The sequence below is a fragment of the Streptopelia decaocto genome (genome assembly GCF_964273445.1).
Source record: "Streptopelia decaocto genome assembly, chromosome: Z".
In the NCBI taxonomy this organism is placed as follows: Eukaryota; Metazoa; Chordata; class Aves; order Columbiformes; family Columbidae; genus Streptopelia; species Streptopelia decaocto.
Window position 1 is genome coordinate 41,857,853 of NC_138657.1, and position 14,385 is coordinate 41,872,237.

The 14,385-nt window shown below is 36.3% G+C and overlaps 1 protein-coding gene across 2 annotated transcripts in view; it reads right to left on the reverse strand.

Moving 5' to 3' along the window:
* ST8SIA4 (ST8 alpha-N-acetyl-neuraminide alpha-2,8-sialyltransferase 4) overlaps positions 1 to 14,385 on the reverse strand; it is a 53,924-nt gene that overhangs the window by 19,276 nt on the left and 20,263 nt on the right. For both annotated transcript variants that reach the window (XM_082075644.1, XM_082075643.1), the window contains exon 4: positions 5,361 to 5,654. In XM_082075644.1, the coding sequence (XP_081931770.1) occupies positions 5,361 to 5,654 (294 nt within the window). The remainder of the gene's footprint in view (positions 1 to 5,360; positions 5,655 to 14,385) is intronic.

Here is a 14,385-nt window from a genome sequence, read left to right on the forward strand (position 1 = left end):
AAAGGACTCTGGAGCCATGGTGAAGTTATGTAAAAAGCCACCACACTGAAACAACAGCTGTTTGCTTTCACTAATAAAAAAACCTCTGAACTGAAAAGTGACCATAAATAGGCACAACATACTCTTTACACACACAAAACACAGAGATTTCAGTGGGAATTCTGCCACATTTAGCACAGGATCAACTGTAATACTGCTCTTTCATAGGGAGTATCAAGGAGGAAACGAGCTGAACACAGGAAAATCCCACAGGATGTCCATGTGATTGTTCTGTACCCAAAAGACAGGAAGGAATCTTATGTGAAGCAATTTCAGCAATATTGCTCAGAGTGACTAACAGTTTATGGAATGGCTCCAATAGGAAAAAAAGCCAAGAAAACATTCTCACACATGAAGATGAGTGTGAGAACTTTGTTTTGTGAAGTTGGGAGAGGAAATAAGAAAAAACTTCTCAGAAAACTACTGCATTGTAAAAGACTCTGTGGGGAAGTGGTGGTGTTCTGCCTCTTCAGTAGATGTCTTCAGGTATGCGCCAGCAGAAGCAGAAGAAGAGCTGTGCAAGGCTCTGGGAGTTAACTTTGGTGTCTACCTAATGTACCAACAACACGTTTAGTCTCGGGAGACCTCTCTACTCCCTTCAGGCAACTGCAGGGCAGGAGCCATAGCAGAAGGCATCTGCTGGTCCTACTTTGAGGTTTGGTTGTTTGCTACCATTGGAAGTAAACAACAAGATCTGGACTCTAATCCCAGCAGGCTCAGTTCCTGTTTGCCTGCTGGTTTATGCATATTCCATTAGAGCTCTGCTACTGAGACCAGACTCTATACAGACACTGTCCACACCTCAAAGAGTACCATCTCACTTGTAAAATAATATTTAAAATAATCCTAGTGAAATAGTTCAGCATTAAATCTCAGGCCTATTAAAAATCAAAGTTTCTGAAGTTTATTGTTAAATTCCATGTTTAAAAAGTAGTTGTGGGGTTTGCTCATGATATTTACCTTATAATTAATCTTCTTGGCAGTGGTATCAGAAAGTAGATACATCCTTTTAATCAATTAAGGTCTTCACTTCTATATTCTACTTCCATCTTAAACCCTGTTATCTATTAATTGCCTCAATTACTTTATACGTGCACAATTATGTTAAAAGTTCCATAAACCAGCTTTTAGAGACACTTTGTGAAAAAAACATGCAACTGCCCCCAAAATCAGTTTCCAAATCCAATATTGTAACTTGAAATACAAACTTGTTGATCAAGAACTACAAAAGCAAAATAGAGAAAATTATCACACAAAAGCACTTGAACTAAGTCTATTGAAGTAAAAAATCCAAACCAAATGTTCATTTAAGATATGCTACAGATTAAAAAAGTAGTTATCATGTTTAACTTAGTATTTACATAATCTGTTTTAAAACTTTTAATACTTTTGATATTTTAAAGAACTGGCCATCACTCACAGAAGTTTAATAAGGCATGAAATCTGAAAAAAAGCAATTTCTTTTTCCAACACCACATTACCTTTTTATGACCCAAAAAGTGCCTGAATTGACAGGAAAAAATGCAGTTCTAAAAAATTATCTCAGAATGCAGTAATTATTCTACTCTCTGATCAAGAACAACTCCCAAATACTGCATGCTGCTCAGAAAGTTTATTTCGCTAAAGGAGAAGAAAAAATAGGAGGGAGAATTTCTATGCTGTGTATGACTGCGGCAAAACTGCCCTGTTATAAAACAGTACACAGGAATACAAAATTTGGCCTCACTAGATCATAACAGAAGTGTAAAAAAGTCAATGTTCTGTCTATAGAAACTGCCTATGTCATGTGCTTTAAAGAATGATGAAAGAAAAATCTAATTTACCTGAACAATTTGGCAGTGTGATACACACAAAAAGAAATAAAGACAATGCTTCCCAAACCTTCTGCCTGCACCCTTCAGCAGTAAATGTCTCTATTAGTACTTCATATGTCAGGTTGGAATTATGAAATTTATTGATGACTAGTTACTAAATGGTTTAGCCCATGATACACTACATTTCGGTATTTGCAATAAAATTTTAGGTGTATTACATTAAAAACCTCTTGATATAAATTTAAATTTACACTGGGTATTTGTTCTTAAAAAAAAAGCTACTTTATAATTGTGACTTTGTAGGATAGACATCTTATCTTTTTAGGCAGTTTTCAGGCCTGTTGCAGAGTTTTTAATATTTTTAGATTATGAAGACCTATAGTTGTAATATAATACATTAAAGTTTCACAGAAAAGCCTCTTTTCAACCAGCTGAATAATACGGATATGGTATAGCCCCGTCGTACACTGTATCTACAAGTATATCCGTGGTACAGGAAAAACAGCATGGGTGCATAAGTCTTCCAAAACAGGTGAATGGGATCTTTTAGCTTACTAATCATAAAACCGCACATATTATTTGTCTTCATAAGAATATGCTTTCAAGATGAGGACAATTCTTCAGTAGGCCCTCCTGGTATTGTGTCTTTGGCACAGTCTAACAAAAATCTCATTGCGTTTAAATCGTTAAAAGTTTGGGAGGATTTCAAGATATAAAAAGCAACATAGACCCACAATGACCTGCATCACCAATTCTCTTCTCATTAAAATATTATTTAAAATAGTTCTAACTACCTTCACATAAATTATTTAATGCAAAATATGCATACTCAAATAAAAAGTAAAGCCATTATGCTTTGGAATTATCAAGGCAAGAAACAGGAAACAGAAGAAGTGAATACTTACTTGTTTGGAGGTTAAAAGGAGTTTGGGGATGTTACAAATATTAATACAGGACAGTCATTGCAAATGCTACATTCCTTGTGTCTGCTCTAAACTTTTGTAGCCTTTAATGTAAATCCTTGAGCTACATTTGAGCACAAAGACAGCTGAGAATGCTCAGAGTCTACAAAACAAATATTGCAGATGCAAGTAATTTCCATGTGTAGAGTAAGACAGTCTACAAAAAACATTTCTCACAGTTCAGCTTTCCTTTCATGCTTTCATAAACCAAACTCCATCCCCCTCTTACAGCTGAAAGATGTAGCATAAATCATGCATTCCCTGTCTTGCACATATGCTTAGGTACCCTATGAAGATCAGATAATCTGCACAGGTCTTACTGTGTCTTTCAACAGACAGTTGGTAGATTTCCTGGTTATATTGGCAGATCTCTTGGTTTTGCTTCTCATTCAACTAACAGCAATCTTCACATTCATTTTATTTTCCCTTTCTATTTTGCAGCACCACAGACCTCTACTGGGTCATCATTGTTGACACAGTCACAAAGACTTAAACTTGCAAGCAGAGAGCCTGCAAAAGCATTAAATACACAAACAAATACATTAAATAAATGAAAACAAATACGCAAAAATAGTTCAGATTCATAAAACAAGGAGTGTTGCATAGGAGTTCCTTTTAGGTAGTGTCTCTTCAGAGGCTCATAAGTAATCAACTTATATGGAATTTGAAATAAGCATGAGCACAATAGGCAGAATACAGTATTACAAAGATTTTCCTTTAAGTATATAAGTTGCACCCACTGTTTTAAATGGCAGCAGACTTGGCTGTCCATTAGTTGCAAATTGATATTAGCAGTTGTAACTTGCTTAAACTTTCCCAAGTTTTATTGCTCAAAATGAACTGATTTGATAACCAGGTTATGCAGCTTTAAATTTTAATTTATTTTTCAAGTTATTTACTTATTTTTAGAAAATATTATTCTTCAGCTCAGGCACATTTTTATTTAAGAACAGTTTTTGCTTATTAGGTTCTCATACTACCATGGTATTCCATTTGACATAAAAACCTAACAGATCTTAGAGAAATGTACTTCAACTCATAAATAGATTATATGCTTCCCCTAGATTTAACTTTGCTGTAATACAAACTTCAGTATTCTGGGCTGGTGTTTTAAGACTGCTGTCTAAGAAACCTAAAGAATATTTGTTCTGAATGTGTTACTGCTAACTATATCACCTTCAAACTTGACTCACAAACACTTATTCATCTCATGCACTTTACCTGCTGAAGTCAGGAGTTAGACCAAAGACAAATTTGACCTAAGATTTAGAGCACCAGTACAACAACCAGACAAAGCTGTGCAGTCGTATCAGATGACACTGCTAAGTATAATCTGAAATACAGTATAGTCTAAATTTTCAACACCAATTGTGATGGCAGAGCTTTTGTTGACTTTCTTTCAGAGACAATGTAGGTGCTAATTATTTTTTAAGACAAAGCGCCTAAAGGACCTGCACATAGGCCAACTGAAAGACTGCACATTCTGAATTACCATTCCCATTTAATAATTTTGTCCAGATTTAGCAGATGGAAATGAGAAAAGCTATTATAAATGTGAAGTAATCTTATTTACTCAGATTTTTACACACATGCAAAACTACCTATCCATGGGTTATAGGCATTTTGAATACTTGAAAATTCCACACAATCAAGGCCCATAAATAGCTACAGTGTAATCATATAACAAAACAACTATCCAAACAACTATGGAAACTGAGGAACTCAGTAAAAAATAGAAGGATTTCCAAACGATTTCCAGATTCCAAAGTGCACAGATTACTCCACAGACAGCATAATTCAAAGAACTAAAGCTGAATATTATCATACTCTCATAATTCACTGCACAAACAGATATTGCACTACCATCATCTTCTGAATGGTTTTCATGCATAGCCCTATATGCTCATACTTGTAGTAACAAAGAAACTGTAGCCTTCAGTTGATAAGCTTGTTTAATTATGGAGTTAAAAAGCCTCTGCACAAAGCATGGCTGTAACTTTTTTTCCAAGTGATCAATGTTTTTGATTTGCCCAAACATCTGGACAAATTCTGAAAGAGAAAGATTGCTACAAAGTCTTAGACGTTTTGGGAAGGAGCTCATTATTTCCAGATCTGCTAGAGCTGATCATTTACATGGTTGTTACCTCACCCACTATACTAGTTAAATTTTATTTATCTCCACAGTCTTGCCCAAAAGCAGACATGTAGCACTTTCATTGTTCTCTGATTTGATGACTCACATATATCCTTTGAATTCAGACTACTTTTTAATTAATTTATGACTATAATTATCATAAAAATTTCTTGTACATAAAAGTGAAAAGTTATTGTGCTAATGCATTTCAGTTGTTTGCATTAGAGCAGGCTAAATAAGTGGACAACATTTATTACCCAACTTATTTTATCATAAATGCAATCCATTACAACAATAATGGAAATATTGTACTCCTTCTAACATTCTACTTGAGCTTTATTCTGCCTGCTAGCAATTCTAGTTATGAGCTTCATTGTGCCAAGGACAGACCAGTCTTTTCCAGTCACTTACCCTCTGACAGCATGAATAAGTCTCAGTGATGGATAGGCGGTTCGCACCTTCAATTTATTCTTAAGGATTAATGCATTAACCCATTCCACATGCTTCTCTCCACCTTTGACCATGAAAGCAGGGATCCAGAGGACACTGTCATTCAGCATGGACAGTCTATGCACAAATTTTTCTCTGTCATTCTCATTCCGAAAGCCTCCAAATGCTCTTTGTACAACTGATGGGTTCATGGTTATAAAATCAGATTTAGTTCCCACATCGGCAGCAAACTCCACCACAGGAGCTAGATTGCACCTGTAGAGGAAGAAATTAATGGAAAATGAAAATAAATATGAAATATTAACTCAGAAAACTATATGCATGAAGGGAAAGCTGAAAATGAACATGCGTTCATCAGAAAGAAATGCTAGTGGTAATAGGGATGATAACATGTAGAGTTTTACCCAACATGGACATGCATTAGACAATTTGAAAAAAAAAAGCATTAAACGTACATAAAGCTGTGAGGAAAAAACAAAGTTTTTTGTACATTTGAAAACCATGTCATCATGCTTTAAAATGCATCAACAGCTAGTAGTAGTATTAATGACTGTGCTTTCTATGACACCTATTAACTTTCACTAGTCTTAATCTGTCAACACGTTACCAATAGCTCACACTCAAAGGAAGTCATGCTGGCCAATTAAAGTATAAATGATACAGGTTAGTCACAGCATTTTTTTACCATACACTATTAAAATATGTTTTACAAATGAACGTTGCCCCATGTTAAATGAATTTTTGGCATTTTGGGTTTTGCTATTGTCACTGCAGCTGATTGCAAGTTTCAAAAATTAGTATTTTAATTTCACTTAGAAATTGATTTCTTTTTCCTTGATGTCTCGTTTTCAAACCTTGTTTAATTTTGTAGTAGCTTTGTGCTTTTTTCTAGGCTTGAGAAAAAGGTCTCATCAAGCCTTTTTTTCAACAGTTTTTTACCTCACTTACATAAATACATATATATGTAATCACACAAAGATAGTATTCTCCATGGGCAGCATTGGATGCGGGTGACAAAACGCAATTCAAAAACTATTTGTGATTTCAGTGATTGAAACGGATCACCTCCACAACATCCTCAGTGAATTAGCCTGTAGCTGGTATGCCCCAAGTAAGTATCCTGATATACCAAATTTTCACAACGTAACAAACTGCTCCGTAGAGATGAAAGATGCAAAGCAGCAATGTGGGTAATAGGTACTTCAATACATGTGCATGTTATTATACTTTGAATATAAATAGTGTTCCATTAGTTCTGCAATTATTTTCTGGTACATTAAACTTTTTACGTCAGCTTATCCCCTAGCATCTTCTAATGGGCAGATCTCCAATGTCATATAAAAATAACTGAAGTCAGCAGGGCAATATTAACACCACCTGATGACCTAGTCCTGACCAATAATACTAATTCCTCACAACATAATTTTCATTCTGTAATTATCAGCTAAAGTTTGTGGTCCTGTATTCTTCAGAGAGAAATATTATTAAGACCATAAAGCCTTCTATGACAAAGTAACCTGCTTGGTCGACAAGGGCCAAGCGGTGGATGTTGCTTGACTGGATTTCTCCAAGGCTTTCTGTACCATTTCCCACCTCCTCCTCCTAGAGAAACTGATGCATTATGGTCTAGACAAGTGGCCTCTGCAGCGGGTGAGGAACTGGCTGACAGGCCATGCCCAGAGGGTAGTGGTGAATGACTCCTTTTTCAACTGGAAGGCTGACACTAGTGGGATCCCCCAGAGATCGATGTCGGACCTAACTCTGTTCAACATCTTGATAAATGATCTGGATGATGGGATTAAATGTACCTTGATGAAGTTTGCCAATGACACCAAACTGAGTGGGGAAGTGGACACTTCATAAGGGAGAGCCACCCTGCAGGATGACCTGGACAGAAGAGTGGGCTAACAACAACATTATGAAGTTAATCAAAGACAAGTGTAAGGTTTTGCACCTGGGAGAACATAATCCAGGAATGCAGCACAGGCTGGGATCCACCCAGCTGGGAAGCAGTTCTGTGGAAAGGGACCTGGGTGTTCTGGTGGACAAGAAGCTCAATATTAGCAAAGAGTGTGCTGCTGTGGCAAAGGTCAACAGGATGCTGGGCTGCATCAACAGGGGCATCACCAGCAGAGACAAAGAAGTATCCTGCTGCACTCACTGTGTGTCAGTCCACACCTGGAATACTGTGTTCAGTTTTCATCCCTGCTATACAAAAATTATGTGGACAGGCTGGAAAGGGTCTAGAGAAGGGCCACAAAGATGATCAATGGACTGGGAAGTTGCTATATGAGGAATGGCTGAGAGAACTCAGCTGGTTCAGCTTTGAGAAAAGCTGGCTTAGTGGAGACCTCATCACCATGTTCCAGTATTTAAAGGGTGGCTAAAAAGGAGACTCCCTTTTTGCAAGGAGTTACATGGAAAATATTGGGGGTGATGAGTACAAGTTACTCTTGGGGAGATTCTGATTGGACACAACAGGGAAATCTTTGCCATGACAACAATTAGCCATTGAAATAATCTCCCCAGTGGATTCCCCAACATTGGACACTTTTATGTTTCAGCTGGACAGGATGCTGGGCCATCTTGTCTAGACTGTGCTTTTGCCAAGAAAGGTTGGACCAGATGATCCTTGTGGTCCCTTCCAACCTGGTATTCGATGATTCTATGAAATGAAACTTTTTTTTTTTTTTAAAGTTGTCATTGCTATATCAAGTCTATCAGGAAGAATAAATAGAAACTGTAATTCACCGAGATTCCTCTTTCCCACATGCTACATTACAGACTGCAACTATATGATTGCTTACAAGTATCTGGGCTGCAGTTTAAAGCTGAGCCAGACAAACTTGCTACTGAGAATATGAGAACACGTTCTAATTACCAGTCACACATAGCACTGAAGATTTACTTAGGCAATTAAGCAACCACCTATAAATATGAGCATTGAGAATATACTCCACATACATAAAGGTTTGTAAACCTCCTTCTCCTGAGCCCAGGCTACTGACTCTTTCCACACAAAATTATTAAATGTGGCTTCTCCCAGCAGAAAATAATTTTGCAAAATAATAGCTTGCATGAGTTCCTTTGGTTTCTTTTCTTTTTTTCTTCGCCATAACAATTCACTGTAAGTGTATTTTTTTAAGACCAATGAGCTTATGGCTATTTTTTTCTATATAATTTTGTTTAATCAGAAACTCTAGCTCCTTCTTTTTTCCCTTGCACTAAACTAACAAATAATTAGAGTAATTATTTGCTGTGTTACTTCTTCTAAGCACTATCTATAGTAGAAGTATTCAGAAACTGGTCTAACAATACAAAGATTGGTACATTTGGGAGAGAAGGTTAGGAAAAAAACTAAGTGGGAAATGTTCCTCTTCTGGGTGATTGGTACTATCTTAGGCAATAACATGTAAGGTACTTCAAATTAATGCTGCAGTCTTTCTCCATGACATCAGCAAGACATGACATGTCATGTCCCATGACATCAGCACAGACCATACCTAAAACCTCACTGCAGCCATTTCAGCAGGGTAGTCTAAACTTACTATTAGGCATCAATTATGTGATTTAGGTAATCAATAAGTTTACAGGGCCATGTAATTTACATACTATTCATGTATAATCATGACACTGAAAGGCAAATACACATATAGAAAATATTCATAGTAAAAATGCAGAAGCTACCACACATGACCTTTCAGTGTGACAGCATAAGATTTTCAACGGGAACATGCACTGCAATGCTATCACTAAAAAGAGACCTGAGGTAAAAAGGAAAAATCCGTTCATGTCTGAAATATCACATAGTATTTGGGTCTCTGCAGAATCACTGTGATCCTAAGATACACAGACCTGAAAGTCTCAGTGACTGAAAACATGTTTCTTCCAAAACTGTCTATTGCATATATTAGTTACAGAGGGATATTTTAAGAAAAAAAAGTGTGGACGGAAAAGAACTAAACTGCCAATGGCTGGGGTTGCATGCCAAGAGAAAAGATTGAAGAATGGAGTAAGTGCTGCTGTACCACACTTACATCACAGTAAACCAACCCTGGGTTTGCTGTGATACCTTTATGGCCCAAATACCTGTAACATACTTAGTCTTTTATACAGCAGAGCTTAACATAGAAAAGAATGAAACCATATTCACAAAAATACACTCAAATGAGGTCAGTTATTCCACAGAGATTCAGTTGAATTTGCCTGGTCACTCATAAACATACAGCTCATGTACATGCACACAAATGTCTAATATGTAATATTAATAGGCCATATGTTATTTTTCAACTTTAAACAAAAGTCATAAAATTTGTTTGAGTAAAAGTGATCACTATTTCCATTTTATTTGACATTGAGAACTAGAAGAATATTATGCATAGAGTGATAATGCAAGAATTGGCCATGAATCTGTACACTTGTTAATCCTTTAACAATCTGTGCATTTGAGGTTTACAGGTTGAAATAAATATTTAGAAACCATGCTAAAGTCCAAGCTACACAAAAGTGCTGTAAAAATGTGCTTTGTTGCATATCTTCTCCTTGTAGAGCAAAGCCAAAAACAATGATCACACAATATTAACCACTTACACTCTGAGAAGCCAAAAAATGAATATTATATTGTTGCTGGTAAACACGATATTAAACCTCTTGGAAACATAAGGTATTATCTAAACTAGAATCAATAATGCACACTCTTTCCTGAATAGCCTGCAAGCTTTAATATTTGGGTTCATATCCAGATTCCTGTAAGAATCAAAACTGCAATCTCAAATTCAGAGATTGTTGACATTTTAAGAAACACATGTGAAAGTAAAATTTAAGGATCAAGAACACAGGAAAGAAGTTAAGTTCATGGTAGCAGACAACCTAACACTTGGAGTACTCTCTACCCAGTTTACTTGCAGGAAGCATATCACTGTAATACCTGTGTATACATAACACATAATTACACCTGGTTCTGCAAATAAAGGTGTGCAGCAGCACTGTTATAACCTTCACATACACCCCAAAAAAGGGAGATTTACAAAAAAATCTCCATGCACAAAGCCACTACCTCCCCCTGCTGAATCTAATTATTAGTAAAATATATGGATTCTCACATGTTCTGTATGCTTGTCTGGCTCTTCATAAAACTGAAATTGCTTCAACTTAACTAAAAGGTTATAGATTGGCAGGGCATCACCTGACATATCCCACTCCATCCTAGTCATTATCCTCTGCATGACAAAATAAAAAATGTCTCATAAGAGCTGCAAGCTGTGTAAAGGCTCAGCATAATTATGGATTCTATTCAGAAAAAGGAATCACAGCTGTCTTTTAAATGTGCCATGTAAAATATACCATTATTGACCTGATATCCCCTTTTATAACACAAGTCCAGAAGAATCCTGAATTTATGACTGATTTTGCTTTAGTCAGAAGATGCATTTTTGTAACATGATCTGCTAATAAACTGAGTTTCTTCTTGTTGCCCAAACTAGTACCTATACCAGGATCACTACCTTCTTTCTTCCTAGCATCTTCCTTAATGCCAGTGACTGAAATGCAAGTTATTCTGACACAGCACAGGGAAGTGAGAGAAAAGGTGTAATAGGTATTTTAGAAACAGTGGCAAAACACATACTTACATCTTTACTGTTAAGTGCTTGCTGTGACATTACCCATGAATTACAGAGTTTTACTATTCTTTCCAATACCATTACTTTGACACCAAAATAAAGGAATTTCTATCACTGAAAGTTTGTTGCATATGAAAAAAAAGAACTACAGTAGTGAAATATTTAGAATTATATTTTAACATATATTTTAACAATATTTTACTATTCTGATATGGGAAACTTTAGAACAGTTCTGCAACACTGTGAGGACAGAAAGAGTTAAAAAAATGTTATTATCCTTGCAATAAATTTAGGCAAAATGATAATTTTCATTGTTTTGGAGAAGCACCTTGCAGTTCTGTGTTTGGAATGTAGAAAAAGCAAGAGTTTGAACATTCAAAAATGAAGAGGAGCAAAACCCGCAATGTTTAGACTGAGACTGTTCTGATCATTAGCACACCTCTTAATTGAAACACTTTGTCAACGAACAAATGCATTAATGAAGCTTTCCTGCACTTGAAACTGTTCAGAAAACTACTGAATTAAAAGCGCTGTATTATCAACAACAGGAACAATCAACTTTAAAATAATTTTATCCTTTTATCTCAGGATAATTATAGAAAGAGTCAGGTTAAGCACATGTGCTCTATGTTTGGATGCTCATAGGACACCTGTTTATATAAGAAATTACTTTGGAATGTCTGATCATTTGTATATGGGTTTACAGAATCCACTTCCTACTAATGTTTCCTTAGTCTTCTGTGTCCTTAAGTCTCCTCCCATATCACCCATTGAAGATCTAACTTCCTTTTTTAAAAAAAAAAAAAAAAAGTTGCACCAACGTGGGAATTATAAATGCTTATGGAGGGTACACAGTCCTGTGGCCCACCAGAATAGGTAGCACCAGGTGCTACTGACTAAGCATGAGATTCAGCTTCCTAAGATTTCTTTGTATCAGCTCTCACACCTTGACAGGCTGACTGGAGCAGCAGTCATGCAAGGACCCTTCCAGCAGCTGAAGAAGTCATGAGTTGAATCCAAAAAAGGAAAATGTGGCCACAAAAAGTAAGGCCTTCTTCAAGGTGCTCCTGAGATGGACGCTACCCATGTCTAACTTGACTGGAAACACCAAACAGCTACACTGATGCTCCCCCTTTCTCAGGCACTCAAATCACTGAGCAAAAGCATCTGAAGACAATGGCTTTCGGGCTTTCTTCTGCTTTCATTTAATGTTTCAATGTAGTGTAACGATTTGTAGGAAGAGACAGAGGGGCAAAAATAGAGCTGACACATTTGAGAGATGAAAAAGGTCTAATGAGCTACTCATGATATATTCAAATGTTATTTTTAAGTGAAGAATCATGTTTTAAAATAAGTCTGTTAAACTGGCAACTTTGCTTTCAACATATCTCTGGTATCTCTGGTTCTGAGCATCTAGGTCTACTGGCACAATGGTTATGCTCCAAGCAAGGTGTATTAAATAAATATTTGGACATAAAAGCTGATACAAGCCACAAAAAAAAAAAAAAAAAAAAAAAAAGTTCCAGAATATAGGTACGTTTTTATCTTAAATATTTTTATTCTGACAAATTTATGATTTTTTTTCCTATCAGCACAGAGAACAAAGGTGCTACTACCACTCTCTGCTTACATGTTAATATTATCAGAGAAATTTAAATCATTTTTCTGAAATTAGCAACCACACCTCCATGGTACAGAAGGTCTGTCCTTCTTCCTGAACAGATATGCTGGTTTCTGCTCACCTCACAGTTGCTTGCCCACAAAACCAAGACATCAGGAAGAAGTCAAACAGAGTATGCTCCTCTTTGCATAAGATAAAGCAACAAATCTGCTAAAGGGCTACACGATTTTTCCATGTCAGCTTCACTAACTACAAGAATTGCCACGTTAAAAAAAAATGAAAGTCAAATGGCACTGGAAAAATTAAGAGTTGCATTTGCCCAGTAAAATTCTATCACCAGTGATGACAAAAATATTTGGCTTGATTCCTAGATGCTGACCGAGTTGGCAGGAAAACAACAGGAGAAGGAAGAGTTTTAACATACAAACTACAACAGGAGAAGGAAGAGTTTTAACACACAAACTACACACTTCAATCCAAAGAAAGAAGAAATTAATATCCTCTCATGGCTGTTCCTTGTCAGAGCAGCCCTAAGCTTATTCAAACAGCTTCACTCAACAGGCCTGTTTTCCATATAGTCCAACTGAAATGACAGGGTCTTTTCCAGAAGCAGAAAAGAAGGCAAACCGCGCAAGATCATTTACTAGGTTTGGGGGCTTTTGTTTGCTTGGTTTTTAACCAAATAACTGCAAAACTCTACTTGGGCTCTCCTTCTGAAAATTTCCCATAATGAATCAAATTAATTAAATAAAATTCCATTAATTAAAAAATCTTCTGATCTTTGACATTGTTCGAATCCTGAACCCAAAGCTGAACAGAATTCATTTTGGTATTTATTGGTTGCCAGAAGTAAATCCAGGAATCTGAGAGTTGGTACGTGGCCATGTTTAGTATTGTTATTTTACATTTACCTATAATTCAGTTATGTATTTCAGGAAGCCCTATGTAACTACTGTATTTCAAAATGTACCACTTACTATAACAAGTTAATCTGTTCTGTAAGATGTTAACAGCTAATACAGACAAGGCATGAGAACTTCAGCATGAGAAAGGGTAGACAATAAGGAAATAAGATGTAGTGTATTTAAATCTCACAGGGAGTGAGCACCATATATCTGACCCAACAGCTAGAGAAATAGCGGAGAAAGGAACCACGCAAAAACCAGCTCCTGCAACAACACTGTGCCATCTATAAATCTTAAATGTAATCTGGTTGATTATCTCGTATTTTCATTCTGATTTCTTTTATGGAATCAGAGATTTTGAAATGCTTCAGACCCTTTCTGGGTATAGTATCAAAATGCAGCAGGCTTTTGCTCACCACTACAAACGTAGTAGGAGGTGCAAAGATCAACAGTCACTTAAAAGGGTGTAAAAACATAAGAATTAATAAGGAAGGGAATACAAGAAACAGGAAACAGTTTATAGTCAGCACAGCTTTTTTTTTTAATAGCAGAGGGTCTCCTTGCTTCCTGTTTTCACTAGATGGGTCACACTTTCTACTGTCAAAATAGGCGTGACTTCACTAAACTTGTGGAACTAATCCATTTTGTCCTAGCAGAAATGTCCCTTGACTCCTGATTTCTGATGCCGTGAGAACAAATAAGGCCTTATGTTATCAAGTAATTAAAACCAAGCCACTTTAAAACATTCAGTAATACAGTAAATCTGCTTATGTTGACAAGATATTAACTTGCTTGCAAAAATTAACCTTATTTATGCACTTTCAGAGATGTCCAAAGAA